This window comes from Chlamydotis macqueenii, chromosome 29, assembly GCF_036417535.1.
Source record: "Chlamydotis macqueenii isolate bChlMac1 chromosome 29, bChlMac1.mat, whole genome shotgun sequence".
In the NCBI taxonomy this organism is placed as follows: Eukaryota; Metazoa; Chordata; class Aves; order Otidiformes; family Otididae; genus Chlamydotis; species Chlamydotis macqueenii.
This window is the reverse complement of record NC_141584.1, coordinates 2,683,527-2,710,331: the sequence shown is the minus strand read 5'-3', so window position 1 is coordinate 2,710,331 and position 26,805 is coordinate 2,683,527. Positions and strand designations below refer to the sequence as shown.

The 26,805-nt window shown below is 67.4% G+C and overlaps 1 protein-coding gene across 1 annotated transcript; it reads right to left on the bottom strand.

Moving 5' to 3' along the window:
* Nucleotides 1-927: 927 nt before the first annotated feature.
* KMT2D (lysine methyltransferase 2D) lies at nucleotides 928-26,786 on the bottom strand. The gene is made up of 55 exons (XM_086769007.1): nucleotides 26,661-26,786; nucleotides 24,955-25,037; nucleotides 24,723-24,864; nucleotides 24,413-24,636; nucleotides 24,211-24,317; nucleotides 23,973-24,135; nucleotides 23,695-23,860; nucleotides 23,497-23,611; nucleotides 23,258-23,424; nucleotides 22,500-23,128; nucleotides 22,104-22,238; nucleotides 21,168-22,021; nucleotides 20,816-20,929; nucleotides 20,358-20,468; nucleotides 20,156-20,260; nucleotides 19,775-19,956; nucleotides 19,533-19,697; nucleotides 19,335-19,444; nucleotides 19,204-19,251; nucleotides 18,886-19,101; nucleotides 18,661-18,804; nucleotides 18,454-18,570; nucleotides 18,146-18,270; nucleotides 17,879-18,041; nucleotides 17,512-17,556; nucleotides 16,966-17,070; nucleotides 16,640-16,822; nucleotides 16,222-16,306; nucleotides 15,860-16,104; nucleotides 15,475-15,548; nucleotides 15,344-15,394; nucleotides 13,490-15,199; nucleotides 13,037-13,210; nucleotides 12,805-12,953; nucleotides 10,507-12,566; nucleotides 10,279-10,402; nucleotides 10,101-10,188; nucleotides 9,836-9,902; nucleotides 9,440-9,672; nucleotides 6,641-9,337; nucleotides 6,411-6,554; nucleotides 6,171-6,335; nucleotides 5,930-6,086; nucleotides 5,761-5,842; nucleotides 5,488-5,663; nucleotides 4,800-4,948; nucleotides 4,561-4,696; nucleotides 4,340-4,479; nucleotides 2,789-3,959; nucleotides 2,487-2,623; nucleotides 2,236-2,366; nucleotides 1,867-2,152; nucleotides 1,720-1,793; nucleotides 1,493-1,601; nucleotides 928-1,392 (listed from the first exon to the last, which is right to left on the bottom strand). Exons 2-55 carry the CDS (start codon nucleotides 25,001-25,003, stop codon nucleotides 1,300-1,302), a joined length of 15,591 nt encoding a protein of 5,196 aa, XP_086625133.1. The 5' UTR covers nucleotides 25,004-25,037; nucleotides 26,661-26,786; the 3' UTR covers nucleotides 928-1,299.
* Nucleotides 26,787-26,805: the final 19 nt, after the last annotated feature.

Sequence of the window (26,805 nt, the reverse complement as noted above, 5' to 3'; positions counted from 1 at the left end):
GGGACACCCCCCCCCAGGGCGGAGGGGCAGGCAATAGCCCCAGGGGGGGTGCAGCCGGGCTGGGAGGTGGAGGGGGGCGCGGAAGGCTGCTGTGTAATGCCCACACACTGCTCCGCTCCCCAAGGCCCCCTGGCAGGGGGCTCCAGTCCCCCACTCCCTACACCTCAGAGATTGGGTTTAAAAATGCCACGGCCCCCCCCCTTGCCCCTGCACCCCAAATCTCAGCCCAGCAGAGCACAAAGAGGCCCCCTCCCCCCCATCTCGTATATACAATATAAGGTATAAATAGATAAATAACCTCCCCCTGCTCCACACCAGCCACACACAGCCCCAGCCGGGGGAGTAGGTCCAGCACCCCTCCCTCCCCACCTCACACCTCGGCACGTCACACCGCTGAGACGGCTGGGGGTGAGGGGCAAGGGCAGGGGTGCCCCTGCCCTCCCTCTTCTCCCCAGGGACCACCGTGAGGGGCCTTCTGCAGCCACAGCTGGAGGAGGGGGACACGGGGGGGCTGCAGCCCCTGGAGCCCACGGGTGAGGAAAAGACACACACACCCCCCCCCCCCCCCCCGCCCAGGGCAGGAGGCTCTGCCCAGATGGGTGGCGGGGGCTCACATTTAAAAACAACAACAACAACAACAAAAAAATCTAACACTTAAAATGAGGTAGGTTTGGGTGCAGAAGCTCCTTGTGTCTGTCGGGGGCCCTCGCCGCAGGCGCCTCCTCCTGTGTCGCTGCGCTCGGGGGTCTCGTCCACACGCACAAACAAAAAGAGATCAAAGGAACCGAGCGAGCTCTGGCCGCCGCAGCGCGACGAGGCAGAGCCCGGATTGTCGAGCTCAAGGAGTCTGTGTTACCTTGGTAATTAGCGAGCAAATATTATTAGTTTTGTTTCTAAAAAAAAAAAAAAAAAAAAAACAAAAAAAAAAAAAACAAAAAAAACCAAAACCAACAACACAACACCAACCAGGCCGGCTCCGAACTCACTCCGGCTCCGCTGGGACTGCTCTGCTGCCCCATGGCTCCCCCACGAGGGAAGCGGGCGGTGGGTGGTGGTGCTGGGGGTCTCGCTGGGACCCCTGCTTCCTCGCAGGACGACACAAAGAAAACCCTGAGTTGCCAGTTCGTCCGTCCATCCGTCCTGCGCAGGCAGGGCCGGTGGCTCCGTGGCAGCCGCCCTTCCCGCCGAAACCTCCGTGCCCCGGCCCGGCCGCCCTGGCACCTCCCGCGGCCCCAGGGAGGGGCCGGTCTCGGTGAGGTCTCCGAGGCAGGGGCCACGGCCCCCAGCCCCTTTTCCCAGCTAGTTCATCCACTTCCGACAGTTCCAGGCTCCACAGTGGCAGGGAATCTTGTGCTGATCGTCCTCAAAGTCGAACTGGTAGTCGTAGGTGAGCTGTGGGGGGAGCGGCATGTCACCCACGGCACCGTGGGGAGCCCATTCCCACCGCCCCCAACCCTCCAGCCCCCATCACCGCCCCATGCGCCCGCCTGACCTCCTCTCCTTTGGGGATGCGCCGGCTAGAGATGATGATGATCTTGTCCTCCTTGTCAAAGGTCACAACTTCGGCCACGCAGTTCGGGGCACACGAGTGGTTGATGTACCTGAGCGGGGGAGGCAGAGAGGCGCGAGGGTCAGCGCCGAGCTGGGGGGCAGGAGAGAGGGACAGTTGCTGCTCCCTCTGACAGGGTCCCACCACCCCAAAGCCCACCCCATGCTCACCTGGCCGGGCCCCCCGTCAGTGTGGCGTCAATGACATGCTCGTTGTTGATGCGGAACATGTAGATACCACGGTTCTGGGGGAGAAGAGGGTGTCAGCGGCTGCACCGAGCCCCCCAAATCCCACCAGAGTTCCCACCAGAGCCCCACCTGCTCCTCGTAGATCTTCTCCCGGCGGTTGGCCACCTCGTTGCGGATGATGGTGCCAATGTACTCGATGACCATGGTGTGCTTCTCGATGTCCTTGGCTGCGTAGAGCCCCAGGCCCTGAATGCGGGACCGCGCCAGGTAGACGTTGTTCTTCCACTCTGTCTTCAGGCGCCGGTACTGCGAGGACTTGGAGTGCACGAACTGTTTGCTGTAGGGCGTATTGGTCTCGCCCGTGAACGTGCTCTGGTAGGCCTTGGACATGCTCGTGCTGTTCAGGGTGTGGGGCCTGCCGGGAGAAGGTGAGAGGGGGTCAGAGCCGAGGGGTCCTCAGGGATCCCAGCTCTCCCAGTGGATCCCAGCCCCACTAACCGCTTGTAGTGGGTGAGGATCTTGGGCTCGGAGCGGGCGCAGCCGGTGGGGTTGATCATCAGCGGTAGCTCCATCAGCGGATGGCGGCCGTAGCGGAACAGGTAGTTCTGGCAGCTCTCGACGCCGGGCAGCTGCCAAGGAGGGAGCGGAGGGGCCGTGGGTCAAGCAGCCAGCCCCAGCACGGCCACCGGCCCCTTCCCAACGTGGCTGACCCCCAGCGCGGGGAGGGGACCCCCCTGCCCAGGACCTACCGACTCAGCAATGCGCAGCACCGCGTGCACCGTGAGGCCAAAGAGCTCCTCGCCCTTCAGGTACTCCGGAAAGAGTCGCAGCATGTCGGCTTCCTTCCTCATCATCGCCACTGGCTCAATGATCCGGTTCCAGACGGCTGCAGAGGGAAGAGGGGATTGGAGCTGGGGATGTGCCACAGGCTGCCTGCCGGCACGGACCCCCAAGCATGAGCCACCCTGAGACCTCTCACCGCCTCATCCTCCCCATCAGCAGGACGGGGTGTGCAGCAAGGCAAGCGGGCCAGCGCCTGCAGCTCCCTTACCCTGCGGCGAGGAGTCGGAGAAGACCAGATCCTCCAGGCCCTGTTCGATGACTTGCACGACGAACTCAGGGCGGCCATTGTTCTCGCAGATGGTGCAGCGATAGCAGCAGCGGCGGTTGTTGGTCCGCAGGCTCCAGTAGATGCGCGTGGCCTCGTAGCCCACGGGGTAGAGGGCTGTGACGCTGTGGAAGTCGGCCATCTGGTGCGGCAGGAGCTGCCCGATGGCATGGAAGACCAGCCCGCCCACGCGGAACATGTGGAGCCGCTCGCCACGCTGGATGATGCTGGCGATCTGCTTCACCTCGTCCCGTTCAATGTAGACGCGTCGGAAGACGGTGAAGCTGCTCAGCTCCTGCTCGCAGGGGCCCTTCAGCTTGTGCACGGGGCACAGCATGGTCTTGTCCTTGAAGAACATGCACTTGGCGCGGATGGCGCAGGCGAAGTGGTAGACACTGGGGCAGCGGATGCGGTTGCAGCTGTTGGTGGCACCGGTTTTCTGGCACAGGGAGCACTTGGTGAGCAGGCCGCGGTGCAAGGCCACCTCCACGTTGATCAGGGCCCCTCCCTGTGTCTCGTAGACCTCTGTAGACCACAGGGCACAGTTCAGGTGGACCCAGAGGTCAAGGTCGAGGTTGAGCAGGCGGGCCGGCCCATCCGTGGCACCGTCACCTTCCTCGTGACAGAAGCAGCACTTGCGCAGGTCCCGCGGCACCTTTTCAGGGCGCAGGGTGGTGCCCAGCTTGTCAATGAACTCCGCGATCTCCTTGTCACCATCCCGCTTGGCCCCCCCTTTCTGGATGGTGACGAGGAAGCGCAGCCGTTTCCACCGCACCCCCTTCCACTTCTTCAGCCGGGGCCGTGCTTCATCCCCGTCCTCCGGTGGCCGCGAACGCGGCTTGAAGCGGGGGGGCGAGTGGGGGGCCGCTGCACCTTCCTCCTGGAGGGCTGGTGAGGGGGCTGGTGGCAGGGGCGACGTGGGGGCCAGGGCTGCCTCCTGGGCTGCCTCGGGGTCGGGGACCTTGGCAGCCTCAGCAGGGCTGGAGGGGGAGGGGACTGAGGGGGACAGCGGCGGTGAGGGCTCCTGGGGCATGACGGAGAGCTGCCGGACGTCCAGGTTGGAGACATTGTTAACGTAGCAGTGGTGCAGGCTGTTTTCGGGCACAGGGCTCTCCTGCGGCAGACAGAGAGGGGGCACGGGTCAGAGTGTCCCAGGGATGGGGTCTCCCAACCTCCCTGTGCATCACAGCAAGAGGCCTTGGCCCTGCAGGGACCCCACAGCAGCCCACCACACTCCCAGCCCTGCAAGGACCTCCCCGACTCCTTCCATGCAGTCCTGGGAGACTCAGCACCTCTCCATGGGGGGGCCTGGCCCCTCAGGAAACCCCTTGCACCACGCTGCAACCACGGAGGACCCCCATGTGCCTCTCTACATGGTCATGCTTGGTCCCAAAACGCTCCCACATGCACCCCCACACAGCCACAGCCTTACACGCACTTTCGTACCCCTCTCCCAGGGTCGCAGCCCCGGGGGGACCCTCGCGTCCTGCTAACCTGTCTGAGCAGTGTCAGGAGGTCCAGCTCGCCCTTGAGGCTGTACCCCGGCAGCACCGCATCAAACTGCTTCAGCCACTCGGAGCTGCTGTCCGGCACCTTCCCAGCCAGCGCCGCCTTCTCCTTGCCACTAAGCACCCCTGCGAGAGACAGATGCAGCCCATCACAGGTGCCCGGCCCAGGAACACCGGGGAGCTCTTGGGAACACGGCAGACGCTCACCGGCCATGTCTGTCTCCACCTTCTTGGCCTCAACCACAGCCGCTCGCATGGGGCCATCTGGGAACAGCACCTCATAAGAGCTGGGGATCTTCATGCTCAGCAGCTCGGCCATGGCCACCATCACCCCGTTGAGGTTCTGGGTGAGAGGACAGGATGGGTTCAGGGTCCCGGAAGCCGGCAGGCAGGGTGACTGCCGGACCCCAAGGGTCTCACTGCCCCCGTTGGCATCCCTCACTCACCTTGGCAGCCGCTGCAGACACCGTCAGCATGACGGAGACCTCGCTGCTCTTGCCCTTCTCCCACAGGGCGCCCGGGCCTGCTGTCCCCACCTTCCCAGCGGGGGTCCCAAAGGGCTCCGTGGCCCCGTAGGGCTTCATGTCAGGGAACACTGGTGTGGGGACAGGGGGGTCAGAGCCTGGCAGATGCAGCCCCACTGACTGACCGTCGGCAGCCACCCGTGAGCCCACCCAGCTGCCCAGATCTCTGCAGAAATGTTGCTGGGAATCCATCACCTCATCAGGGACAGAGAGCGGGGCACGGCGACAGGGACAGAGAGCACCCAACACCAACAGGAAACCCTCAGGGAGCAGATGGGTGACCCTCAGCAACAGCCAGTCCTGACACATCGCTCAAGGCTCTGCTGCCCCGGTGCAGCACACTGCACAGACCCCTCTGCCTCAGCCCGTGCTCCCCAAGGACCCTTCCCCTGCCTCACCACACCTCTACCAGCCCACACATCCAAGGACCCCCTCCTGCCCTGTCCGTGCACCGCACAGACCTTTTCCCACTCAGTTTCTGTACCCTGCACACCCCCTGTCTGGTCTCTACACCCCACAGACCCCTTCCTGCCTGATCTATGTGCCCCACTGACGCCCTCCTGCCCTGCCTTGCCTGGTCCACACACCCACCCAGTGTGGCCCAACTCACCTGGGATACTGGCCCGGGGGATGATGGGGATGATGGGGGAGAGCACGCGCTCCTCCCGCTCCAGCTTGGCCTCACTGAGCAGGGGGAAGCGGAGCACCTCCTCACCCAGCACGCTCTCAGGGGACGAGGCAGGGACGATGCTGTCAGGGGAATCGCTCTCGTCGTCGCTCTCCATCCTGCAGGGAAGGAGGTGTCACGGGCCATGGGGGCTGGCGTCACCCAGGGGGGGCTGGTGTTATCTGCGGTGGGAGGGCACTGTGGCTGGTGGCTCACCTGACGTCCTCAGTCTGGTTGTGGGGAGGAGTGGGCAAAGCTGCCAGCAGGTCCAGGCTCTTCACCTCCACACCTGGCGTGTCTGTGAGGGGAAGGGACGGATGTCATGGGGAGGAGGCGACAGGCAGCAGCAAGGACTTCATGTCACCCCTGCGTCAGCCACGCTCACCTTTCTGGCCGCGTGGCTCATGGGATGAGTCAGCATCCTTGGGCTGCTCACCCAGCTCCTCGGGGGCCGTGACGCCGTTCACCATCTTCTGCTGCACGGAGGGGGGCGGTGTGGGGGGCAGCGATGAGGGTGGCGTGGGAGGGTTGCTGAGGTTGTTCTGGGGTGGGACAGCAAGGTGAGCACAGCATGGTGGCCTGGGACTCCCGAATGGAGGGAAAAGAGGGAAACAACCCCCCCTCACCTTGGTGAGCAGCTGAGAGTAATAGTCTGGCACGCTGTCGAGCACGGCGCTGCCGAAGGCGCCTCGCAGCTGGCTCTTCCCGTTGATAGGGCTGCTGCCAAAGGGCGCGAAAAGGCTGAAGTTGGCCGTGATGGTCGGCTCCGTCAGTGGCAGCAGTGACAGCTCCTGGGGGCAGAGGGGTGAGAAGGGGACGGGGGGCAGCAGGCACCCCCCCGCCATGTCCCCGGCCTGTGGCTGTACCTGTTTCAGCTGCTTCACGAGGGCCTCGCTGGGGCGCAGCCCCTCATCCTTCCGCAGCTTCTTGCGCGAGGCCGTGACCCGCTCGTTGCCCTTCTGCACCCGTTTGGGCTTGGTAGCCGCTGGCTTCCTGGCGATGGAAGGGTCCTGTGGAGGAAGAGGAGAGCAGGAGCTGTGCCAAGTACAGCCTCGCAGCCATCCTCCTCCGTCCCACCCTGCTGCACCCCGCTCACCTCCCGGTCCAGCAGCACCAGCTGCGGCCGTGGCTCCGTCCCAGCGCCCTGGCTCTCCGTATGCCCATTAAGCTCGCCTGGGCTCTGTGCCGAGAACTGCACGTTCTTGGCCCGCAGCAGCTTCTGCAGCAGAAGGTGCCCAGCCTCCGAGTGGCTGCCGGGTGCCAGCAGGCTGTTGGCTTGGCTGGCCCCAGGGTTCCTGTTGGCCTCCGGCTTTGCCGCCTCATCCCCGTCCAGCTCACGCTGCACTGCCATCACCTCCTCCTTCGGCTCCTGTTTCACCAACATCTGGGGGATCTCACCTGCTGTGGGGGCCCTCTCCGGCACAGCCTCATTGACGTGGGTCTCACCAGGGCCAGCCGAGTCCGCACCAGGTGCTTCAGGGTCCCAGGGGCCGTGTCCCAGGTCAGGGAGGGTGCCACTTGGCATGGGCGTCAGCCCGTGCTCCACAGGGCTGGCGGCCGAGGCCAGGACCCCTGGCGATGTCTTCTTTGGCTCTTGGGGGCTCTGCTCAGGGCTGACCAGGTGCTGGGGCACGCAGCCCAGGGGCGAGGGAGCTGGTGGTGTGGGGAGCCGGACGAGGCTGGGCTGGGGGCTGCGGGTAGCCAGGGCTGCCTGCACCAGCTCAGCCAGGGGCTGCTGGGGAGGCTGCGCTGGCAGCGCTCGCCCCTGCTCGGCGGCAAAGCCAGCCTGCGCCTCCGCTGGGGCGCCTGGCTGCGGCTGGAAGAGTTGCCCAAGCGGGTGAGGGGGCTGGCGGGCTGCGGAGCCGTGGTCTGGGGCCTGCCCGGGGAAGGGTGCAGGGGGCCGGAGCGCCTGGCTCTGCTGCAGCAGGCTCTGCTGGTGCCGCTGCAACAGGAGAGCCTGGAGCTGCTGCTGCTGCTGGGGCGTCAGGTGCTGCAGCTGCGGGTTCTTGGCCAGGACGCCCTGGAGTTGTGCCCGTATCTGGCCCATCACGGGTCCCGGCACCTGCCCCAGGAGGCCCGGAGGGAGCGTGGTGACTCCTGGCGATGCCACTGCTGGGCCTGCTTTGTGCTGCCCAGGGCTCTGAAGCCGCAGGGGCTGTGGCTGGCCCTGCAGTGAGCCCAACAGCCCCTTGCCTAGCTGTTCTGCGGGCCGCGGCACCTGCGGCAGTGCCATCCCCTGTGCCTGGCCCATCCCGCAGCCCAGCGGTGGCTCCGCCGCTCCAGCAGCATCCCCATGCTGCTGCGACAGCTCGGGGCGGGCGGCTCCAGGGCTCTGCAGCGGTGGGGCAAGGAGCGTGCCCGGCTGCATGAGGGCTGGCCGCAGTGCCGGCTGCGAGCCCAGGACACCTGGCTGCGGGGAGGCTAAGAGGAGCTGCTGGCCCTGGCCCAGCTCAGCCTGGTGTTTGGGGGCTGGGGGCTCCGGGCCACCTAGCCCCGGGGGGTTGAGAGCTCCCTGCTGCTCCTGGGGGCCCCCATGCAGCTGCCCCGCACCCTCACTGCCCTCAGCGGGCAGGGCACCACCCTCCCCTCCCCCGGGCTGGTCCTTAGCAGCCAGGACGGCCGGGGCTGGCTGCATTCCCTGACTCAGGTGCAGCACGGAGGGGGCCTGGCCCACTGCCCCGTGCTGTGGAAAGTGCTGGATCGGGGGCTGCCCCTGGCCCAGCCCCGGGAGCCCCGGCTGGGCGGCCACCGAGTTCTGCTGCTGCTGCGAGGCCAGCAGTGCCCGCGACTGTCCCAGCTGCTGGGACATGACGAGCCGGTGGCCCAGCATCCCTGGAGTCTGTGGCGCCAGCTGGGGTGAGCCCAGCACTCGCTGCTGGTGGGGGGCCAAGAGGACCTGGCGCTGGGGTGGGGGGTGGCCCAGCACCGCCTGGTGCTGCAGCCCCGGTGCCTGCGCGTGGCCCAGCAAGCCCGGCTGCTGCTTGGGTGAGAGCTGCTGCACAAGCAGGCTCTGCTGGCTGCCCACCTGCCCCGGCTGCTTCGGCACCATAGGCTGCCCCACCGCGCCCGGTTGCAGGGCCGGCGCCAGCTGCTGCTGCCCCAGGAGGCTAGGCTGTCCCACGACGCCCGGCGGCTGCATCGAAGCTTGTCCCACAACGCCCGGCGGCTGCATCGAAGCTTGTCCCATGACACCTGATTGCTGCATCGAAGCTTGTCCCACGACACCCGGCGGCTGCATCGGCGCCTGTCCCATCACGCCTGGCTGCTGCATCGATGCTTGTCCCATCACACCCTGTTGCTGCATGGACACCTGTCCCATCACACCCGGCTGCTGCTGCTGTAGCGACACTTGTCCCAGCATGTTCTGCTGCTGCAGTTTCTGGGCCAGCTGCATCCTCTGGAGCTGCCTCTCCTGCATCAGGCGGCTGTCGGCAGCCAGTCCACGGAGCGCAGGGTTCCCAGCGAAGAATGCATTGGAGGTGCCAGGCACTGGGGCATTCCCCACAGCCTGCTGGCCCATGAAGGACAGGCCTTGCTGCACGGCCATGGACACGCCACCCTGGGGCAGGCGGAGCCCACCGGGCTGCCCTGGCTGCTGGCTGAGGCCTTGTATGGCCCCCGCTGGCTGCTGGACGCCGTGCGCTGACAGCAGCTGCCCGGGGAGCTTGGACATGAGGCGGGGGCTCTGCGAGGGGCTCAGGGCCATGACAGCCGAGGCCTGGTGCTGGTGCTGCTGCTGCTTGTTGCGGTACTCAGCCATGAGGTTCGTGTGCTCTTTCTGCTGCTTCCGCACCTGCCGGGATGGCGCGGCGTTAGCACCGGGGACGGCACATTTGCACTCCGGATATCACGTTTGCATCGAGGACAGGGCGCCCACCCGCATGCAGGGTCCTACCTGGTCCAGCTGCTTCTGGATCTTGCTCTGCTGCTCCGTGACCAGCTTCAGCTTCTCTGCGTCAGCCTCGGGGAACTCCCGCCCGGCTTTCTTGGCGGTACGCTGCTTGGCGCAGAGGGCTTTGCGTGACTTGCGATGCGCCCCTATCTGCTCCTCCAGCACCTTTAGCTGCATCTGCAGGAGCTGCTGCGTGTGGAAGAGCCACTCTTCGTACTGCCGCTGGTCGGCGTCGTCTACGAAAGTAGGGAGAGGCCTCAGATCAGCAAGGACCCTGCTTCCCTGCGTTACTCAGGGCTCTGGAGCGAGCCTGGCCACAGCCCTGCTCAGCCCAACGTGTGAGGGCAGGATGAGACTCACCCCGCGCCACCCCAGCCTCCCCCCCACCTCAGTACTCACTGATGACGCCCTGCGCGAAGGTGGGTGGGTTGGGGCGAGCCTGGGCCTGGTCAGTGCTGCTCCGCTCCTGGCAGAGAGGGGAGCGCTGGGGACGTGCGCCACGCCATGTCCCTTCCCCAGTGTCCTTATACCCTCTCCACAGCCCCCACCTGCCCAGGGGACCACGAACTCACCAGCCAGAGAGGCTCCTGCCCAGCAGGGACCCAGGCACCAAGCCAGGCAGCCCCAAGAGGACTGCCGTCCCCACCTCAGACAGCCCACTCACCTGCCCGCTCCCTGCCAGCAAGTGATTCTGCATCTCAGAGATGGCTGGGGCCCCCGAGAGCCGCTGGGCCAGCAAGGAAACCTGTTGCCTTTGAAGGGCCACACAGACAAGGGATGAGCCGGGGCCAGGGCGCCCTGCCCACCCCAGCCCACGCCCGGCTGCCCGCTCTGCCCCGTACCTGTTCATGCCCGGGGCCACTCCGATGCTACCCTGAGCCATCACCTTCTTGATGCCCTTCAGCGCCACCATCTTGGCCTTGGCAATGGGGTCCACAATGTCCTCAGCTGCAAACTTGTCCAGATCTGCCAAGACAGAGTCAGCAAATGGTGCCACAGCACATTCAGTCCCACACCCTCCACCCAAAACAGCCCTGCAGCCCCCCAGAACAACCACCTGCAGCCCGTACCTGTGTCTGGGAAGAAGCTGTTGGCCAACTGCTGCTGCATGACGAGCTGGGGGGGCTTCAGGCCCAGGGCGGGCGGCTGCACCCCACCCATCGGCTTCTGCACCAGCACCTGCTGCTGGCTCTGCTGCGGCTGCGCCAGGGCTACCTGCACGCCGTGGGGGGCCGCCAGCATGTGGGGCTGCCCAGGGGCCATGCCCATGTGGGGGGCCAGCGCCGGGCCCTGCTGGGGTGCGCCAAGCCGGGGCGGCTGCGGCGGCATCAGTGGTGGCCTGGCCACCAGCCCCAGCTGGAGCGGCGGCTGTGGGGCGCCCAGGCGGGGCGGCTGCCCCTCGGAGGGCTGCCCAGCGGTTGCTGCGTGCAGCATGGGGTGCCCCGGGGCTGGGAGGTGGGGGGCGCCCCGGGGAAGGTGGGTTGACAGCTGCTGCTTCTTCTGCAGCTCCTTCTTTTCATGCTCCAACAGGTCCTCAATGAGCAGGGGCAGCTCACTGGCCACCAGCGAGCTCTCCATCTTGTCCAGGTCATCAGCCGGCGAGTGCCGGGCGCTGCCCAGACCCAGGGCTCCGCTGTCCAGCTCGAACTTCTCCAGCAAGGGGTTGCTCTGGCTGCCCAGCTGGGCAGGGGCCAGCCCGCGGCTGGGGCTGGCATAGGGGTCCTTTTCCGGCACAGGGACACCGGCATGGCTGCTGTTAGCGAAGTGAGTCAAGCCATGCCGAGCTGGGCCAGCCCCGGGGCTCAGGATGGTCTGGCCAGACTTGAGGCTCAGCCCCAGCGAGGCAGAGATCTTATCCGTGCCCTGCAGAGCCTCCGATTTGACGGGAACCGGGAGCCGCTCGGGACCACTGGTGGTGAACTGGCAGGGCGAGGTTTTCAGGCAGACATCCTCCAGCTTGGGCTTGACATCAGCAGGCAGCAAGCTCGCCTTCACCTCCATACCCTGCGCCTTGAAAGCCGGGTCGGGAGCCAGCGCGGCGCCCAAGCCCACCCCAGGCACCAGCCCTTCCTTGGGCACCTCCTGGTCCTCCACGGACGGGGCCATGTCTTTGGTGTCCCCGGGGTCAGAGAGCTTCAAGTTGGGTGCCTGTGGCTCTGACTTCAGCTGGGCTTCACGTTCGGCTTTCTCGTTGGCCGACTCAACCAGGCGGAGATGCTCATTGAAGATGTCTTTCTTATCACCAGTGTCCAGCTCAGGGTCGGTGTAGGCCAGCAGGTCAAACTCATCACCATTCAGCAGGTCATCGAGGTGGGGGTCCGCTGTCTCCAGGCTGTCCAGGTTGTCCAAGTCATCATCCCCTTTAGCCACATCCGGATCCAGGCTCAGGTTGGCCAAATCATCATCATCTTCCAGGTCCTTGTGGGAACCAAAGTCATCATCCAAATCAGGCTCCACCGGCACCTCACAGGGCAAGCGTCCCCCCTCCAGGCTCAGCTGACTCTTCCCCGGGGCTGGAGGCGGCACAGGGTCCGGTGCAGGTCCGTCCTTGGGTCCCTCAGGGCGGAGGGCAGAGCTGGAGGACAGCGGGCGTGGAGGGACGTGCTGCAACTCCAGGCTGGGGGGCGGCAGCGGCGGGGGGGCAGCCGCTTTGGCGTGAGGCTGGTGGTGGCTGCTGTTCATCTCTGTGCCCTGCAGGGAGGCGGGCGGCAGCGGCATCTTCTGGGGCTGCAGCACGGGGGCAGGGAGCGCCTGCATGGGCACGACGGGGGCGCAGAGGGCCTGGGGGGCGCCTTCCTCCCCAGGCAGGAAAAAGCGAGGACGGGGTGGTTGCGGGGCAAAGGGGGAGCCCACGACCCCCCCGGGTCCCTTCTGCACGTTGTGCCGCAGCTCGATAAAGGGGGCGCCCATGGCAGCGGGCGAGGCAGGCACCGTTTCGGCGGGTGCTGGCAGACGGGTGCCCAGGCTGCCCACGGCAGGGCCGGCAGCCGGTGGGGCAAAGCGGGAGGCAACGGGGAGCCGCAGGGCTGCGGCCGCCTGCTGCTGCTGCTGCTGCCAGAGGTGCTGCTGCGGGGACGGCACTGGGAAGACCCCGCGGGGGTAGAAGGCCTGCGGGGGGGCCACCGTTGCCCTGCAAGATACCACGGTGTCAGGACCAGATCAACACTGTCATGGCCAGAACACACCACATGCAGGACTCTGGGGGTCTCAACTCCCTCGGACCACCTCTGGCACCCAGCAAAACCACAACCACCCCATCCTCCCCAGGCAATCCCCGCAAGCCAAGAACTGGGGGAGGATGCACTCCACCAGGACGAAGCCCCACTCGTTTTTAACTGGCCACAGTGAGCCCGTCGCGGGGCACTCACCTCCCGTTGATGTCCAGGGCGGACGGCGTGGCTGCTGGTGGGGGCCGGGAGAGTCGCTCGTCCTGCGCGAACGCTGTCTGCGCCATAACAGAACCGGACAGCTTCCCAGCACTGCCTGTGGCGGCCAGCGTCCCCAGGAGACCCTTATCCTGGAAGTGGAGAGAAGGACACGCCATCATTCCTCCGTCCACCCTGAGCCTCCCCAGCAGAGCTGTTCTGCTGAGCCCCCCACCTGTGCCGGCTGGTAGGGGGCCACGCCCCGGCTCAGCTCAAAGGCCTGGCTACCAGCCTCGGGGGCCCAGCCCGCCGGTGAGGAGGCAGCAGCCGCTGCCGCGCTCTCCTTCTCCTGCCGCAGGCTGTTGCGTTGGATCTGCTGGCGGATGAGCAGCTCGCGGAGTCGCTGGCGCTGGGCAGAACCGAGCATCAGGACTGAGAACAGGGACGTGGGAGCAAGACCAGCTCGTCCCAGGACCCAGGGACAAAACCACACATGTAGACCACTTCAGCCGTGCCCACCTACGCTCCCCGCCCCGGATGCCCATGCCCTCTGCACACCCCGGGGAAGCAGCCACAAGCAGAGGCCAAGCTCCCTGACCCCCCCACCACCACCACAGATCTCTGCTCCTCCTTCCCATCGCTCTCCCGAACCCACACGGACACAGGCCGACTGCTGGCAAGCTCTCACCTGCCGCTGCTTCTCCAGCTCCGACTGGCTCACGGTGCCGAGGGCCCCGTCCTGGCCGCCAGGCAGCTCTGCCAGGTCCCGCGTGAGGGGTGCCGAGAGCCCCGCGGCCGCCTCCTCCCTCTTGTCTGCTGGTGGCCCCAGTGCAGCTCGGGGCAGGAAGGCGACGGAGGCGTCCTGCTGCTGCGGGGCAGCCAGCGGCTGCTGCGGCAGCACCGAGGGCAGCCGGAGCGGTGAGAGGCTGTAGGTCTCAGCAGCCACGGCACCCGGCCCCAGCGGGCTGCTGGCTTGGTGGAAGCCAGGGGACAAGGTGTAGGCTGAGCTCTGGGGCTTGCCAGGGACGTAATGGCTGTTGATCCCATGGGGCTGGTGGGACGGGGAGCCCTTGAGCGGTTCCGAGACGGCCGGGGGGAAGGTGAAGCGCATGGGGGGCTGGCTGCCTGGGAAGATGCTGGCGCCGGGGGAGCGGGCAAAGGGGGGTTGCTGCCCGCCCGGCGCCTTGGCGTGGGGCTCGCCTGCTGGGGTACCCCCAAAGCCCCCACCGGCTGCCGGGCTGTGCGAGAGCGGCACCGACTTGAACCCCAGCTCCAGCATCTGGGGCCGGGGGGGCTTGTGCAGGGGGGTGAAGGGGTCCCGGGACTGGGGCCGGGAAGGCGGCTGGGAGTAAGGGTCAGGGGACTGGAAGCGAGGGGTCACGGGAGACTGGCAGAAGGCTTCGGTGGAGAGCGGCCGCGGGGTGAGGGGGGACTGGGAGCTAGACTGGGACTGGGGGCTGGCAGGGACGCGGGAGAAGGGCTCCGAGGGCAGGGAACGGGGCGGGAGTGCACAGCAAGCCTCGGGGGGCTGCGGCCGAGGCGTCAGCGGAGGCTGCGAGTAAGGGTCCGGGTAGGGCGACTGGTGGTAGAGATCAGGGTGGCCAGGGGGCGAGGGGGCCAGGGGATGGGGGTCAGGGGGCCGATGCCCCAACCCTGGGCTCTGCGGCTCCACCTGAGAGACCCGTGGGGTCATGGGGGCTTTGAAGACGTCGGGTGCTTTCAGCTCCGCAGTGGAGAGGTGAGGGCTCGCCGGGGAGTCCCCATAGCCCATGGCAGGGGCATAGCCAGGCGAGCAGACCCCGAGGCTCCCCCCTTCCTCCTTCTTCACCTCCACACCCTTCTTCTGCTCCCCAAAAGGTGGAGGAGAAAGCAAGTTCTCAGGGGGCCGGGCTCCAGGGCTCCCTGGCACTGAGAGGTTGTCCAAGGAGGGGCACCGGGGCTTCAGGAAAGGGTCAGGGGTGCCGGGCGGGTGCCGAGGGGTGCCAGGTGGTGTGGGATGGAAGTCAGGCGGCTGGGAGCCGGGAACAGCGCGGGGGCCAGTGAGGGGCTGGGGCTGGCCAGGGAAGGGCTGGAAGGCAGCGCCCGCCGTGGGGCTCTGGCCCAGAGGCGAGGGGAAGCGGGGCTCCAGCGCGTAGGCGGGTGCCGCACCATAGGGATCGTGCGAAGGCACTTGGGCAGGGGACTGGGGTGGCAGCTTGAGGAACAGCTCACTGGGCGACTCTGGTCCCCCTCCAGCACCCGCCGGGGGCTTCAGGAAGCCCTCGCTGGCAGCGGGCGGGCTGCCGATGTAGACAGGCTGTGCCCCCGGCGGCGCGGGGATCCGCAGGTGCAGCGAGGGCCTCTCTGGCTTGCGCAGTCCCTCCCCTTTGGTCTGCTTGTTAATCTGGCTCTCAGCCTGCTGCAGAGAAAGCCCGGCCGTCAGTGGAGCCACGCCTGCCCTCCCAGCGAGCTGGGGAAGGGGTTAAGGGGACATGAGATGGGCACATCACGTCCCCCAGGGCCGGGCCAGGGCCACCGGGCACCTCCCCGCTCCAGCACATACCTTCTGCACCTTGTTGATGCGATGAGCCGCCCGGTTATCTTTGGCCTTTTGCTAACAGAAACAAAAAGCCAGCTGACTCCCAGCCCCTCTGCCACCCAGCCCCCCTGCCCAAGCGCTGCCCCGGCACTCACCAAATACGGGGCTTTGTCTGCGGCAGGGACCTTCCTCCAGAGCTTCATGATCTGTTTGCAACGGCTCGACCAGTCTGGGAGTCCAGTAGGAGCAGACGAAGAGGAGAAAAAGGGACGTTAGCCCACGTCTTATGAGCCCACCCAGGCCCTCAGCAGGTAACTGTACTCGTTCACATGCGGGGACAGCCCTGCGCACAAGAGCTGGCACTGAGACCCCCCACCCCCCTCATTGCTGCCAGGAACGCTTCCCGCAGTCTCACACACAAGGCTGTACCGGAACAGACGGTATCCCCCCTCCAAAGAGAGACCAGGGGTGTTACACTGCGCCCAGCTCCCTCCCGCCCTCATCCCGGACGGGGCGACCGCAGCCCCCCCAGAGCGCTACCTGGATAATCCTGCTTGAGGTTGGGGAAGTTCATGTTGGCATAGAGGACAGGCGAAATGGTGGAGAGCTCGCCCAGCTCCTCATCCTTCTCCCAGCGCTGCAAGCTGCGCTGGTTGTAGGACAGCCCGTCACCCTCGCCCTCTGTCGTGGGCGTTGTGGGTGTCGAAGGGGTGGTGGCGGCCGAGCTGCTGGCCCAGGGGCTCTCTGGCTCACAGTGGTCCGGGCTGAAGAAGCCGCTCCGCTCCCTGCGTGGAGGACAGAGTCACAGACCGGCACAGCGCAAGGAAAGAGGAAGTCTCGCAATACCCAGGCTTCACCCCCTCCAAGGAGGCCAGCCTCAGCTGCCCCAGGCACCCACATACCTGCTATCGAGGAACGGGGACTGGCAAACACCCGAATACGACTCCAAGGAGACAGCTCCAGAGAGCGAGCCCAGGGAAACGCTCCCTGCGAGGGAAGGGAGAGGGGTTGCAGGGAGGGCACAGCTGGGGCTCAAGCCTGTGCCTGTCCTGAAGACCCCACAGCAGCTCTCAGACAATAAAAGATCCCCCCCATACGCCCTCAAAATATTTAACATGTTCATCCCCTGAGAAAAAGAGAAGACTGCGGACTCCAGGCTCTCCTGTGCTGCAGGCACTGCTGCTGTACAAACAGCTGGGCCCCAACGAGAGCACAACACTTTTCCTGGGACAGACATTGAGGCCTGGCCCTTCTCCCCCACCCACCACGACCCTCCCCAGCCACTGCGCCTCAGCTCGTGACCACGCTGCCGCAACCCACCCTGTGCCGACAGCTGGAGGTCTCCTTGCAGGAACGGCCGCTGCGCCTGGCTGGGGTCCTGCCCTGCGCCGCCAGCCTCCATCCCCGCGGCCACGCAGTTCAGGGGCTGCTCCCCGCGCTCTGCCGAGCCCAGCACATCCTTGAAGAGCTGCTGCACGTCTTTGCTCTCCATCTTCGGCAGCTCTGCAGGGGGTGGAAAATGAAGAGCTGAGCCATCGCAGCTGGCACGTGGTGCAAATCTCACACTAACAGCAAAGAAATTCAGGGGTCCTGGCGCTGGGACCTCCCTCGCTTCAGCTGACAAGGGGAGTGCAGCGGGGTCTCACCTTCTGTGGGGATCTTGTCGAGGTCAGAGCTGAGCGCGCCCTCGCCCGGGGTGGCCGGTTTCTCGGCGTCCCCGGGGTCCGGGGAATCCTTCGGCTCGTCAGCCCCTAGGAGGAGGCATCAGCAGGTGCCCTCAGCGCCCCGGGACCCCCGAGCTCAGGGCTGGAGACCGACACGGGGCAGCTCCCACCGCCCCCAGGTGGGCCCGGAGTCCGCCAGCCCGACAGGGCTGTGCGGGGCGCGGCGCCGCACCGCGCGGGGACGCTATAGGCGCCACGCGAGAGCGACCAGCGCCAGAGGAGCCGCTCGGGGAAACCATAGAGTCTCCCACCCACCCACCCACCCTTCCCGTTCTGCCTAGAGCGTACTCGGCCACCACCGAGCACCCCCGTCTCTATGGTCGGAGACGCTCTAGGCCGCCTCTCGCACGCCCCCGCCCGTCGCTCTGTCCCGCACAGCTCGGCGGAGCCGCGGGCGCGGCCCCGGGGTCCCACGGGGGTCCCAGGGGTGTCCCGGAGGCTCACCCAGGTCCTCGGCGTCGTCCTTACCGTCATCCTCAGGAGCGGCTGCGCTGCCGTCGGTGCTGTCGTCCCCTGCGGGGCACCGGGACCCAGTGGAGCCAGGCCACCTCGGGATGGGGGGGTCCCGTACCCCCCACCGCCCCAGGGACCGCCCCCAACGCCGTCCTACAGCCCTCGGTGTTGAGGGCAGCCCCCAACAGCCCTCAGCGTCCTCCAGCAACGCCCAGCACCCAACAATCCTGGGGTCCTCCAACAGCGCTCAACTGCCCTCGGGACCCGCAACCACCCCTGGTGTCCATGGCAACCCCCAAAACCTTCCAACAACCCCACACGAACCCTCTCAGGAGCAGTGGCTGGGGTTTGGGTTCCCAGTCCAGCTCCCAGCCGCACTCACCTCGGGGGTGCGTGGGGGTCTCCCTCCTGTCAGGGGGCGCACCCCCTTTGGGTCGCGGGGCACCCTGGCCCAGTGAGGGGCGGGCGGCCCCATCCCCCACGCCACCCGCCGCCAGCAGCGCCTTCCGGCTCAGGTCCATCAGCGCCTTCCCAAAAAACGCTTCCTGCCAAAGAGGGAGCTGCCATCAGCACCATGGCATCTGTCGGGGGGACCCCCCTCCGTCCATCGCCACCCTGTCTACCCCAGGGCCACCTCCCTCCATCCCACCTGCAGGTAGGGAGGGAACATGTCCTCCAATTTGCTTTTCTTCCTTCCCCGGCGCTTCTTCTTCTCGTCCCCCTCCACTGAGCCCAGATCCAGGCCGCCCTCGGCTGGGAGGTCCCCTGGAGCCCCTGCAACAGCCATGCTGTTAACACCTCTCCCTAAAAGAGTTTCGGGCTGTTCCTACGCCACGGGAAGGGCTCGGGCACAGCACCGTCACAGCACCATGGGGCACATGCTGCGGTCCCTCTCCATCCCCACGGGACAAGCGGGCAGGGCGGCTGGGAAGGGGAACAGCTGCCACCAGTCCCTACCGTCCTCTGGGTGCCCCTCGGCACTCAGCACCTCACGCCCCACTTCAGCCAACGCCACCGAGACCTTCTTCAGGCGGGTGTGGGACTTGCGCTGACGCACCATGAAGCCACCGATGCCTGGTGGGCAGAGGAAGAGGAGATTGGGGGGCCATGGCGGGGCTGCTGGGGGGTCCAGCCCTGGAGGGGGCAGCCCCGGGCAGCACTCACCGGGACGGTACGGCTTGCGTTTTCTCTTCTTGCACTCCTCCGAGTCCTCCAGCCCCTTCCCTGAATCCGCATCAGCCCCGATGTCACGGTCGGGGCTGGCCGGAGCCTCCAGCTTGATCTCGCACTCCATGTGCTCAACACCCACTGCCGGCAGGGCACACGTTAGTGGGGTTCACCAGCACCCCCACACCACGCTCCTCCAGCTCGCCCACAGCAAAAATGCACCTTCAGCTTTGAGCAGCTCGTCAGCGTCCAGGTCACCATCCTTCTTGTCATCGGGGCCTAGCAGGTCGCCCCCCTCCAGCCCCCCGTCCCCATTCAGAGTGCCCAGCCGGCCCTTGCGCTGCCGACGCTTGTGCAGAGGTGAGAGGGAGAGGTTGCGCAGCACTGCCATCCCTGTCTCCGTCAGCCACACGCCCTCGAAGCGGAAATACTGGGGCTCTGCGGGGACGCAAGCCAGTGCTGAGCGCGCGGCCAGCACCTGGCACAGCCTTGGGGAGCCCACAGCACCGACCCCGGCATCGCTTACAGCGCCACCCTTACCTGGCTCCTTGGCCTTCACTGAAGCAATCTCCTGGGGAGGTGCGGGCGCTGCAGAAGGAAAAGCAGGCAGGGAGGTGAGTCTCTACATCCCTCAGGTGCCCCCACGGGCTCCGCCCACCCGGGGTGCTCACCGGCTGGCTTGATCACATAGGGCTGGCAGGCGCTGCAGTCGAAGCCTTCGTCCGCAGCCTGCTCCACCTCCTCCTCCGTGAAGAGGCTGTCGCACGCTGCGTGCAGCCACCTGCGGGCAGCAGGGACCCATCACGCACCCCAGCCGCTCCCGGGGAACCCGAGTGCGAGGATCCCCCCGCGCCCGCCGCGGCGCTCACCGATCGCAGTGCCGGCACTGGATGAGCAGGTCGTCCTCCACGTACTTCTCACGGCAGAAGGGGCAGACAACCAGGCTGGCGCAGGGGGCGCAGTGGGTGTAGTTGTTCTGCCACTCGCAGTGGAAGCCAGGGGAAGCCGCCCCGCACTGCACGCAGCACACGCACCTGGAGCAGTGAGGGCCCGAGGGGTCAGCGCTGGCCCTGAGCCCCACGCCAGGGCTCCCCTCGCGCCCCCCACGCACCATTTGCACTTCCAGCCGCCCTTGGGCACTGTCTGCAGGGGGGGGTCCAGGCAGTAGGTGTGGTAGCTGATGTCACAGTCGTCACAGAGCAGGAGCCGGGAGGGGTCGGAAGCTTTGCCGCACACCTCACAGACAATGCACTCCACACAGCGCCAGCCCTTCAGCAGCATCACCTTCGTGATCTGGGGACAGGCAGCTTTGTGAGCCCTGGGGTCCCTGGGCTGGGCACAGCCACGGGGGACGTCCCCTCGGCACAACCACGCGGACACGCTGCACACGGCCTTGTGCGCGTGCCCAAGGGACACGGCCTGGCCGCGTGCATTCCCGAGGGGCACGGCGCAGTCCTGCCCGCCTGGCGCGGAGGGCCCCGGTCCCCCTCACCTTGCTGTTGACGCAGTAGGGGTGGTAGCACTGGGAACACTGGGAGCAGGCGAGGAGGTGCCCCTCGGCCCCACGTCCAAAGCTGCCGCACACCACGCACATGTCCTGGGGGAGAAAGGCTGTGTGAGACGGGGGACGGGAGCTGGCGAGGGAACAGCAGTCTGTCCTGTCCCGTCCCTCTGTCCTGCTGCATCCCAGTTACCTGCATGAGCACAAACTTGTCAGTGTTGGAGAAGAGGACGACCGTGTTCTGCATTGTGTCATCATCGTCCTCGTCCTCCTCCTTGCTGGGCGAGCTCTCCACATCGGCCAGCTGGGGACAGAGCGGTGGGGCTCAGCACCGAGGACCCACACTCCCCACGCAGTCTGGGGGGCACCAGCCAAAGCCTGGTGCCGAACCAGGGCGCATGGGAACAAACGGGAGCAGCAGGCCCCCTGCCCGCCAGCCCCTCCCCGGGGGGCACCAGCCCTGTGGGGTGAAACCCCCAGACCGACAGCATAGCCCCAGGCAGTCACCACCCCCAGGACCCCCACCCACAGGCCCCCAGGCCTTTCTGAGGAAGTGGGATGGTGCAGAAGGGGATGGGGGGGGAACACACTCGTCTCTCAGCCCTGCCACCTAACAGCTCGGAGACCCCCTCGGCCCCAGCCCAGCCTTACTGCTAGGGTGTCAACAGATGAGGTGGTCGACTTCAGGCGCGCACGGCCCCGGCCCCGGCCCCCGTGGGACCCACCTCGGGGGCGCCTCCGCCCAGGGAAGCTGCTGCTGCGACCCTAAGGCCAAGGGGAGAGGGCTGTTACAGCAACCCAGGGGGCCTGGCGAGACCACCACCACACATCCCAGCCAGGGCAGGGGCAGCAGACAGCCACAGCCCCCATCCCACCCCCATCGCGTGCTCGGCCCTCGTCTACTCGCCGCAGGGGCAACCCAGGGTGCGGGACATGGCCTCAGCAGGGCGGGTGAGGGTGGTGGATCCCCCCGAGATCGGGGCTGGCAGGGTCCCCCTAATACCTGCTTGATGCGGGAGCGCCCCGGGGAGCTGCGCCGCCGGCTCTTGTCCCCGTCCCCCTTGGGAGCCAGCTCGAAGGGCAGCGAGTCGTCGGTCTCGGCGCCCAGCGGCAGCGACCCAGCATCCTCCTTCTGCAGGCTGGCGTCGGCTGAGGCCGGCCCCAGCTCCAGGGACAGCGAGCCCCCGCCCTCGGGGTCCGGGGAGCCCAGCAGCGGCTCCGAACCGGGAAAGCTGCTGCTCGTGTCTCCCTGGCTCAGGTTGGAGATCTCATTGAGGATGTCAGGCCGGGGGCGCAGAGTTGGGGGCTCAGGGCCCCCCTCGTCTCCACGCCCCAGCAGTTTCTCCCCAGCAGCGCACACTTCCATGGGGGTCTCGGGGCCCAGCTCCTCTGGCTCCAGGAGCAAGGGGGACCCCTTGGCTTCAGGGCCCCCCCCAGCCCGGCCTTCCTCCAGCGCATCCTCCTCGCTAAGAGGTGGGGAGTTCCCACTGGTACCCTCCGGCTCCAGCCTCGGCGCTTCTTCCTCCTCCTCCTCTTCCTCCTCCTCAGGCAGGCCTGGGAAGGGCCTCAACTCTGGGGCCAGGCTGGCGCGGGGGCCATCTCCAGGAGGGCTGGCTGGTGACCCCCCCTCACCACTGCCCGTCTCCATCTCCTCATCCTTGGTGTGCTCAGCAGGGGCCAAGGCGCAGGCAGGGGGGCCCAGGGTGGGCAGCAGGGAGCCGGGGGGCTCAGTGTCCATAGCGGCGCTGGGGCTCGCAGGGGGCTTGGGCAGGACTGGGCTGGGTGGTTCAGGTGCCTCGTCCTCCTTGGTGTCGGGCGAGGGGTCTTGGGGGCGGACAGGTGAGACGGCGCAGAGATCTGCGGGGGAGGAAGGAAGGGATGGTGACACCACAGCCCCTAACAGAGACATCCCCTGACCCCACTGCATCCCCAAACCCACCTGGAGGAGCTGGGGGTGGGAGTGCTGCCTCAGGGAGCAGGAAGGGCTCTGGCTCCAACTCCATCTCCTCTTCAGGGGGCACCTCCGGGACCAGAGCTGGCACTTCCTCTGCCACAGCCACCTCAGGGAGGAGACCTGCGGGATGGGGCTGTGGGTGAGGGGGTATGGGGATCCCCTCCACCCCCTGTGCCACCTGGCCTGGCACTGAAAGGCAACAAACCAGTGCCTCAGCCAGGCCCAGGGACCCCTCAGACCCCAGGTACCCCCAAAACAGGGCATCAAAGCAGGATCAACAGGTTGAGGGTCACACAAAACCAGCGCTGGGAGAGGACCCAGGTGTGGGACCCCTGCACAGTGGGAGGGGAAAGGTGACAGACCCAGAGATCCCCAATTTACCTGGTGGCGTGGGGTCCTCCTCAGGTAGTGGCTCGCTGGGGAGGGGCTCTTCGAGGGGCAGCTCGCTGGGGAAGGGCTCTTCGAGGGGCAGCTCATCAGGAGGACACTTATCCAGGGGTGGTTTGTTGGGGGTCAGCTCATCGGGGGGCAGCTCGTCAAGGGGCGGCTCGTCAAGGGGCGGTTTATCGGGGGGCAGCTCCTCGAGCAGAGGTTTATCGAGGGGCAGCTCCTCAGGGGGAGGTACATCAAGGGGTAGCTTGTCGAGAGGTGGCTCCTTGGGGGGCACCTCCTCAAGGGACAGTTCGCCGGGGGGCAGCTCCTCGAGGGTAGGTCTGTCAAGGGGCGGCTCAGCAAGGTGGGAGTTCTTGAGGGGCAGCTCATCAGGGGGTGGCTCATCAGGGGGCAGCACAAGAGGAGGGGGCTCCTCAGGGGGCTGCACAAGAGGAGGGGGCAGTTTGTTGAGGGGCAGTTTATCAGGGGGCACCTCGCCGGAAGGAGACCTGCCATCACCCAGAGGGGTCTCCTCGGGGTGCCCCCCCAGCTGCAGCTCCTCATCACACCCCACAGGCTCCAGCTCGGGCGGGGGGAGGGGCACGTCCGTCGGCTCGCTGTGGTCAGGGGACACCAACCTGGATGGGGGGGACCGGGTGAGGCGAGCGGAGCTCAGGCCACTCCCTCCCCGTGACACTTGCTCCCACTCACAAAGGGGGCATCCAGCCCGACACCCCCCAGACCAGTCCCCTCCCATCTCCACTCACTTCTGGGAGGGTGGGTCCAGCTGTGGCGCGTGTCCCGCTGCCCTGCAGGCATCCTCTGCGGCACAGCGCTGCTGGCAGCCCTCGCACACCGAGTAGCTCCGGTACCACCGGCAGCTGGGCTCAAGCCCCGCCGGGCCCCGGCCGCAGTCCAAGCAGAGCCGGCAGTTCTAGGGGGGAGGCAGAGGCGTGTCAGGGGTGCGCGGGGCGGGGACCAGGCGCCCCCTCGATGAGGGACGTACCTTGCACTTCCAGGAGCCAGCGGGGAGGCCCTCGATGACCGGCTCCATGCAGAAGGTGTGGTAGCCCTTGTCGCAAGCCTCACAGACCAGCATCATGGAGTCCTCGCCAGGCTGCCTGCGGGGTGCAAGAAGGGTGAGGGCTGCGTCCACCTCCCGCATGCCACTCGCCATTCCCCCGCCCCCCAGCTGTAGGCTCACCTGCAGGTTTGGCACACTTTGCACTCGGGGCACTGCCAGCCCGAGCGCTTGCGGGGCGTCAGGGCAACATCCAGGCAGGCCCCGTGGTAGTGCTGCCCGCAGCTGGTGCAGAAAGCCAGGTCCTGCAGGTCCCCCGGCCTGTCGCACACCGAGCACCGGGCGTCCTCTGAACAGGGAGAGAAAGAGCAGCCGTCAGGGCTCTGCCGCACTGGGACCCGCCTCGTCCAGGGCAGGAGGGGACCCAGCACCCAGGGCTGGCGCCTGCAGCCCACACACACCCATCTGCACGGCCTCGGCCACGTGCTCGGGACAGAGGAGCCGGAGGGTCTTCATGGACTGGAAGCAGCCACTGGCAGCAGCGCAGGGGAAGTGGTAGAGGTGGGGGCAGCCAGCCACCCGGCACGGGATGGTGGCCCCCAGCCGCCGGCAGTGTTCACATTTCTGAAAGCAGAGGAGCCCAGCGGGGTCAGGCAGGCTGCCTGGGGCCGGGCCAAGCCCCTGCCGGGACCCGCTCACCTGTGAGATCCCTGAGAAAACAGCTCTGTCCACACCAGCCGGCCCCGCCGCCTCCTGCCCCGTGCCGGTGGACCAGGCCGCGCACCAGCGGTGGACCCAGCAGTGCCCTGTGGGGAGGGGGTGTCAGGGACAGGAGTCCCCCAGGCCAGGCAGGACGCCCAGGGTGGCGAGGCGGGGTCCCCAGGGCTGCGACTGCACTCACCTGTCGGCTCAAAGAGCTGCGCCAGAGTCACCCCCTCGGAGAAGCCGATCTGTGCCAGGTCATCACCCGCCGGCTCTGGTGGGGGCTGGCTGGGACCCTCGGGGGGCTCATGCCCCGCCAGCCGCTCGGGCCAGTCAGGCGCTGGCTCAAAGCGCTGCAGCTCCCACTGCCCATGCGGGCTCCAGTCCCCACAGTTGCAGAGGGCGCAGCGGCGGGCCAGTGTGCTGGGGACAGGGGGGACAAGGGGTGTCAGGGATGCTCAGGACCCCCCACCGGCTCCACGCCTCCCCCCCGAGCTCCCCGTCCCCACCTGCCAGCCTGGGGAGGTCCCTTCATGTCCATGCTCTCTGGCTTCGGCCCCACGGAGGCTCCTTCGGGGGGTTTCAGGGCGTCCCCCTCCGCGCTGCCCATCTCCTTGGAGGCCACGGCCCCATCGGCTGCCAGGAGAGCGGCTGTCGGCCGCCACGGTGGATGCGAGGATTCAGGGAAGCAGGGGACAGCACCAGGCTCCCACCCAGCACCCTGCCCTGCCCCATGCTCACCTGGCACGTCCACATGCTTCTCCTCACTGGGCGGCTTCTGTTCATCCATCCTGCCTCCAGCGTCCCTCGGAGGAGGCCCGCGGCTGTGAGGGGGCGAAATCCGTCAGCACATGGATGAAAGAGCCCTTCCTCGTCCCCCCCTGCCCAAGGAATAGAGTAGCCCACTCCAGCTGCTCTTCCTGAGGCGAGTTTGTGCAGTCTCAGCCCAGCAGAAGCGTCCCTGCATGCGCCACAAGCGGACGGTGGATCTCAGTTCCCTGGGGGGTCCGCGAGACCCCCTGCTCCATAGTAGGGAGGGTTCCCTCCACTCCCTTGTCGCCTGCTGGCCCCCTGGGCCCCCCCCAGGTCGCAGTGGGGACAGCACAGCCACATCCCTGGGCAGCTCAGCATATTTGGGGCAGCCCGCTCCCCACTGGCGAGGCCGTGGGGGCGCTAGGGGCACATGACCTCGATTAAACCCTGGAAGGAGGGGGGCGACCCCAGCTCCACAGCACACCAGTACCCGGGGGGGTCACCAGGATCCCCACAGAACCACTCAGACCCCTACAGCAGCAGCAGCTCCGGGTGGGGGGGGGAGCACCCCCAGCGCCCGTGGCGAAGGTGGGGCCCCCTTTGCCTCCCGCCACTGGGCCGGGTGGGATTTGGGGTGCAATGATGAAGTGGGGTGCCTGTGGTCCCTCCTGTGCCCCCGTTTCCCCAAGGCCAACACCGACCCAGCCGAGCCCCCGCAGCACCGGCAGGGTGTCCCAGGCTGAGTGCAGAAGGGATTCACCCCAAAATAAAAAAACATGAGCAAAGCTGGGGGGGCCATGCTCCCTCCCACCAGTACCTCATGTGCACCCCAAAAACCCGAGGGAGACCCAGATGGCCGCAAGGGAGCTTGAGGGGGCAGCAAATCTCAAACTCAACTGCGAGCCATGTGCACGGGGGAGAAAAGTGGCCCCGAGGACCTGCCCCCCCACCCCAGAGCACGGGGCACCGAGGCAGCCCCCAGCCCCCCTCAAAACCTCAGCTGCCCCCGGAGACGGTGCGGGGGGGGGCGGAGGTAGCCCCCGGCCAGGCACGGCGGGGTCTCGGACCAAGAGTGGGGGGCCGCCAGCCCAACAAATCCCCTTCCGTTCCCCAGCGACCCCGGGGGGATCCGCGCCGTCCCGGGCCGGCTGCGCCCTCCCCGGAAGGGCCCTGACGCGCACCGGGGACGGGGGGGCCCAGCTGGCCGCGCCCGGGGCCCCGAGGGGGCTGAAGCACGCCCCCTCGCCCTTCCCGGTGCCCCCAAGCCGCGCTCCCCCCCCACCCCCGGTGCAACCGGACCCTCCGAGGGGGCCGAGACAGTCAGGTCCGGTGCCTCGGCCCGCCGCGGCCTACCCCAGGCACCGGCACCGGGGCCCCGGAGCGCCGGGCCCGGCCGTACCTGCGCTCAGGCGGCGGCGCGGCGGCCCAGGCCCCGCCAGTTCCCCGGGCGGTGGGCATCGCCAGTACCGGTAGCGGACACAAAGGGAGCCGGGAGCCGCGCTCCGGGCCCGGCCGGCGGGGAGGCCTGGCCAGGAGGAGGAGGAGGCAGCGGCGCGGCCCGGTGGAGGCGGCGCGGCCCGGGGCCGAACTGGGGGGCCTCTCCCTTCCGAGGCCACGGGCACAGGCACGGGCTCGCGGGAGCCCCGGCGGGGCCGCCCCCCACCCCGCGGGCCCGCCCCACGGCCGGTTCTTACCCCCGCGGCCGCCCTACGCCGACGGGCCTCGGGGCGCAGGGCGGACGGTGCTCCCCGGCGCGGCCATTTCCAGAGGAAAGTAGGTCCCGCTGCCCGCCCCCGCCCCGCCCCGCCCCGCCGGGGCCGCCGCGCTGCGCCCCGGGGG

Coding starts and splice junctions, on each gene's coding strand:
- KMT2D (XM_086769007.1), bottom strand. CDS start 25,003: ATGGATGAACAGAAGCCGCCCAGTGAGGAGAAGCATGTGGACGTGCCA. Junction 24,637..24,722: donor GGACCTCCCCAGGCTGGCAG/GTGGGGACGGGG, acceptor CCCTGTCCCCAG/CACACTGGCCCGCCGCTGCG. Junction 19,698..19,774: donor GGCGGCTGGAAGTGCAAATG/GTGCGTGGGGGG, acceptor TCACTGCTCCAG/GTGCGTGTGCTGCGTGCAGT.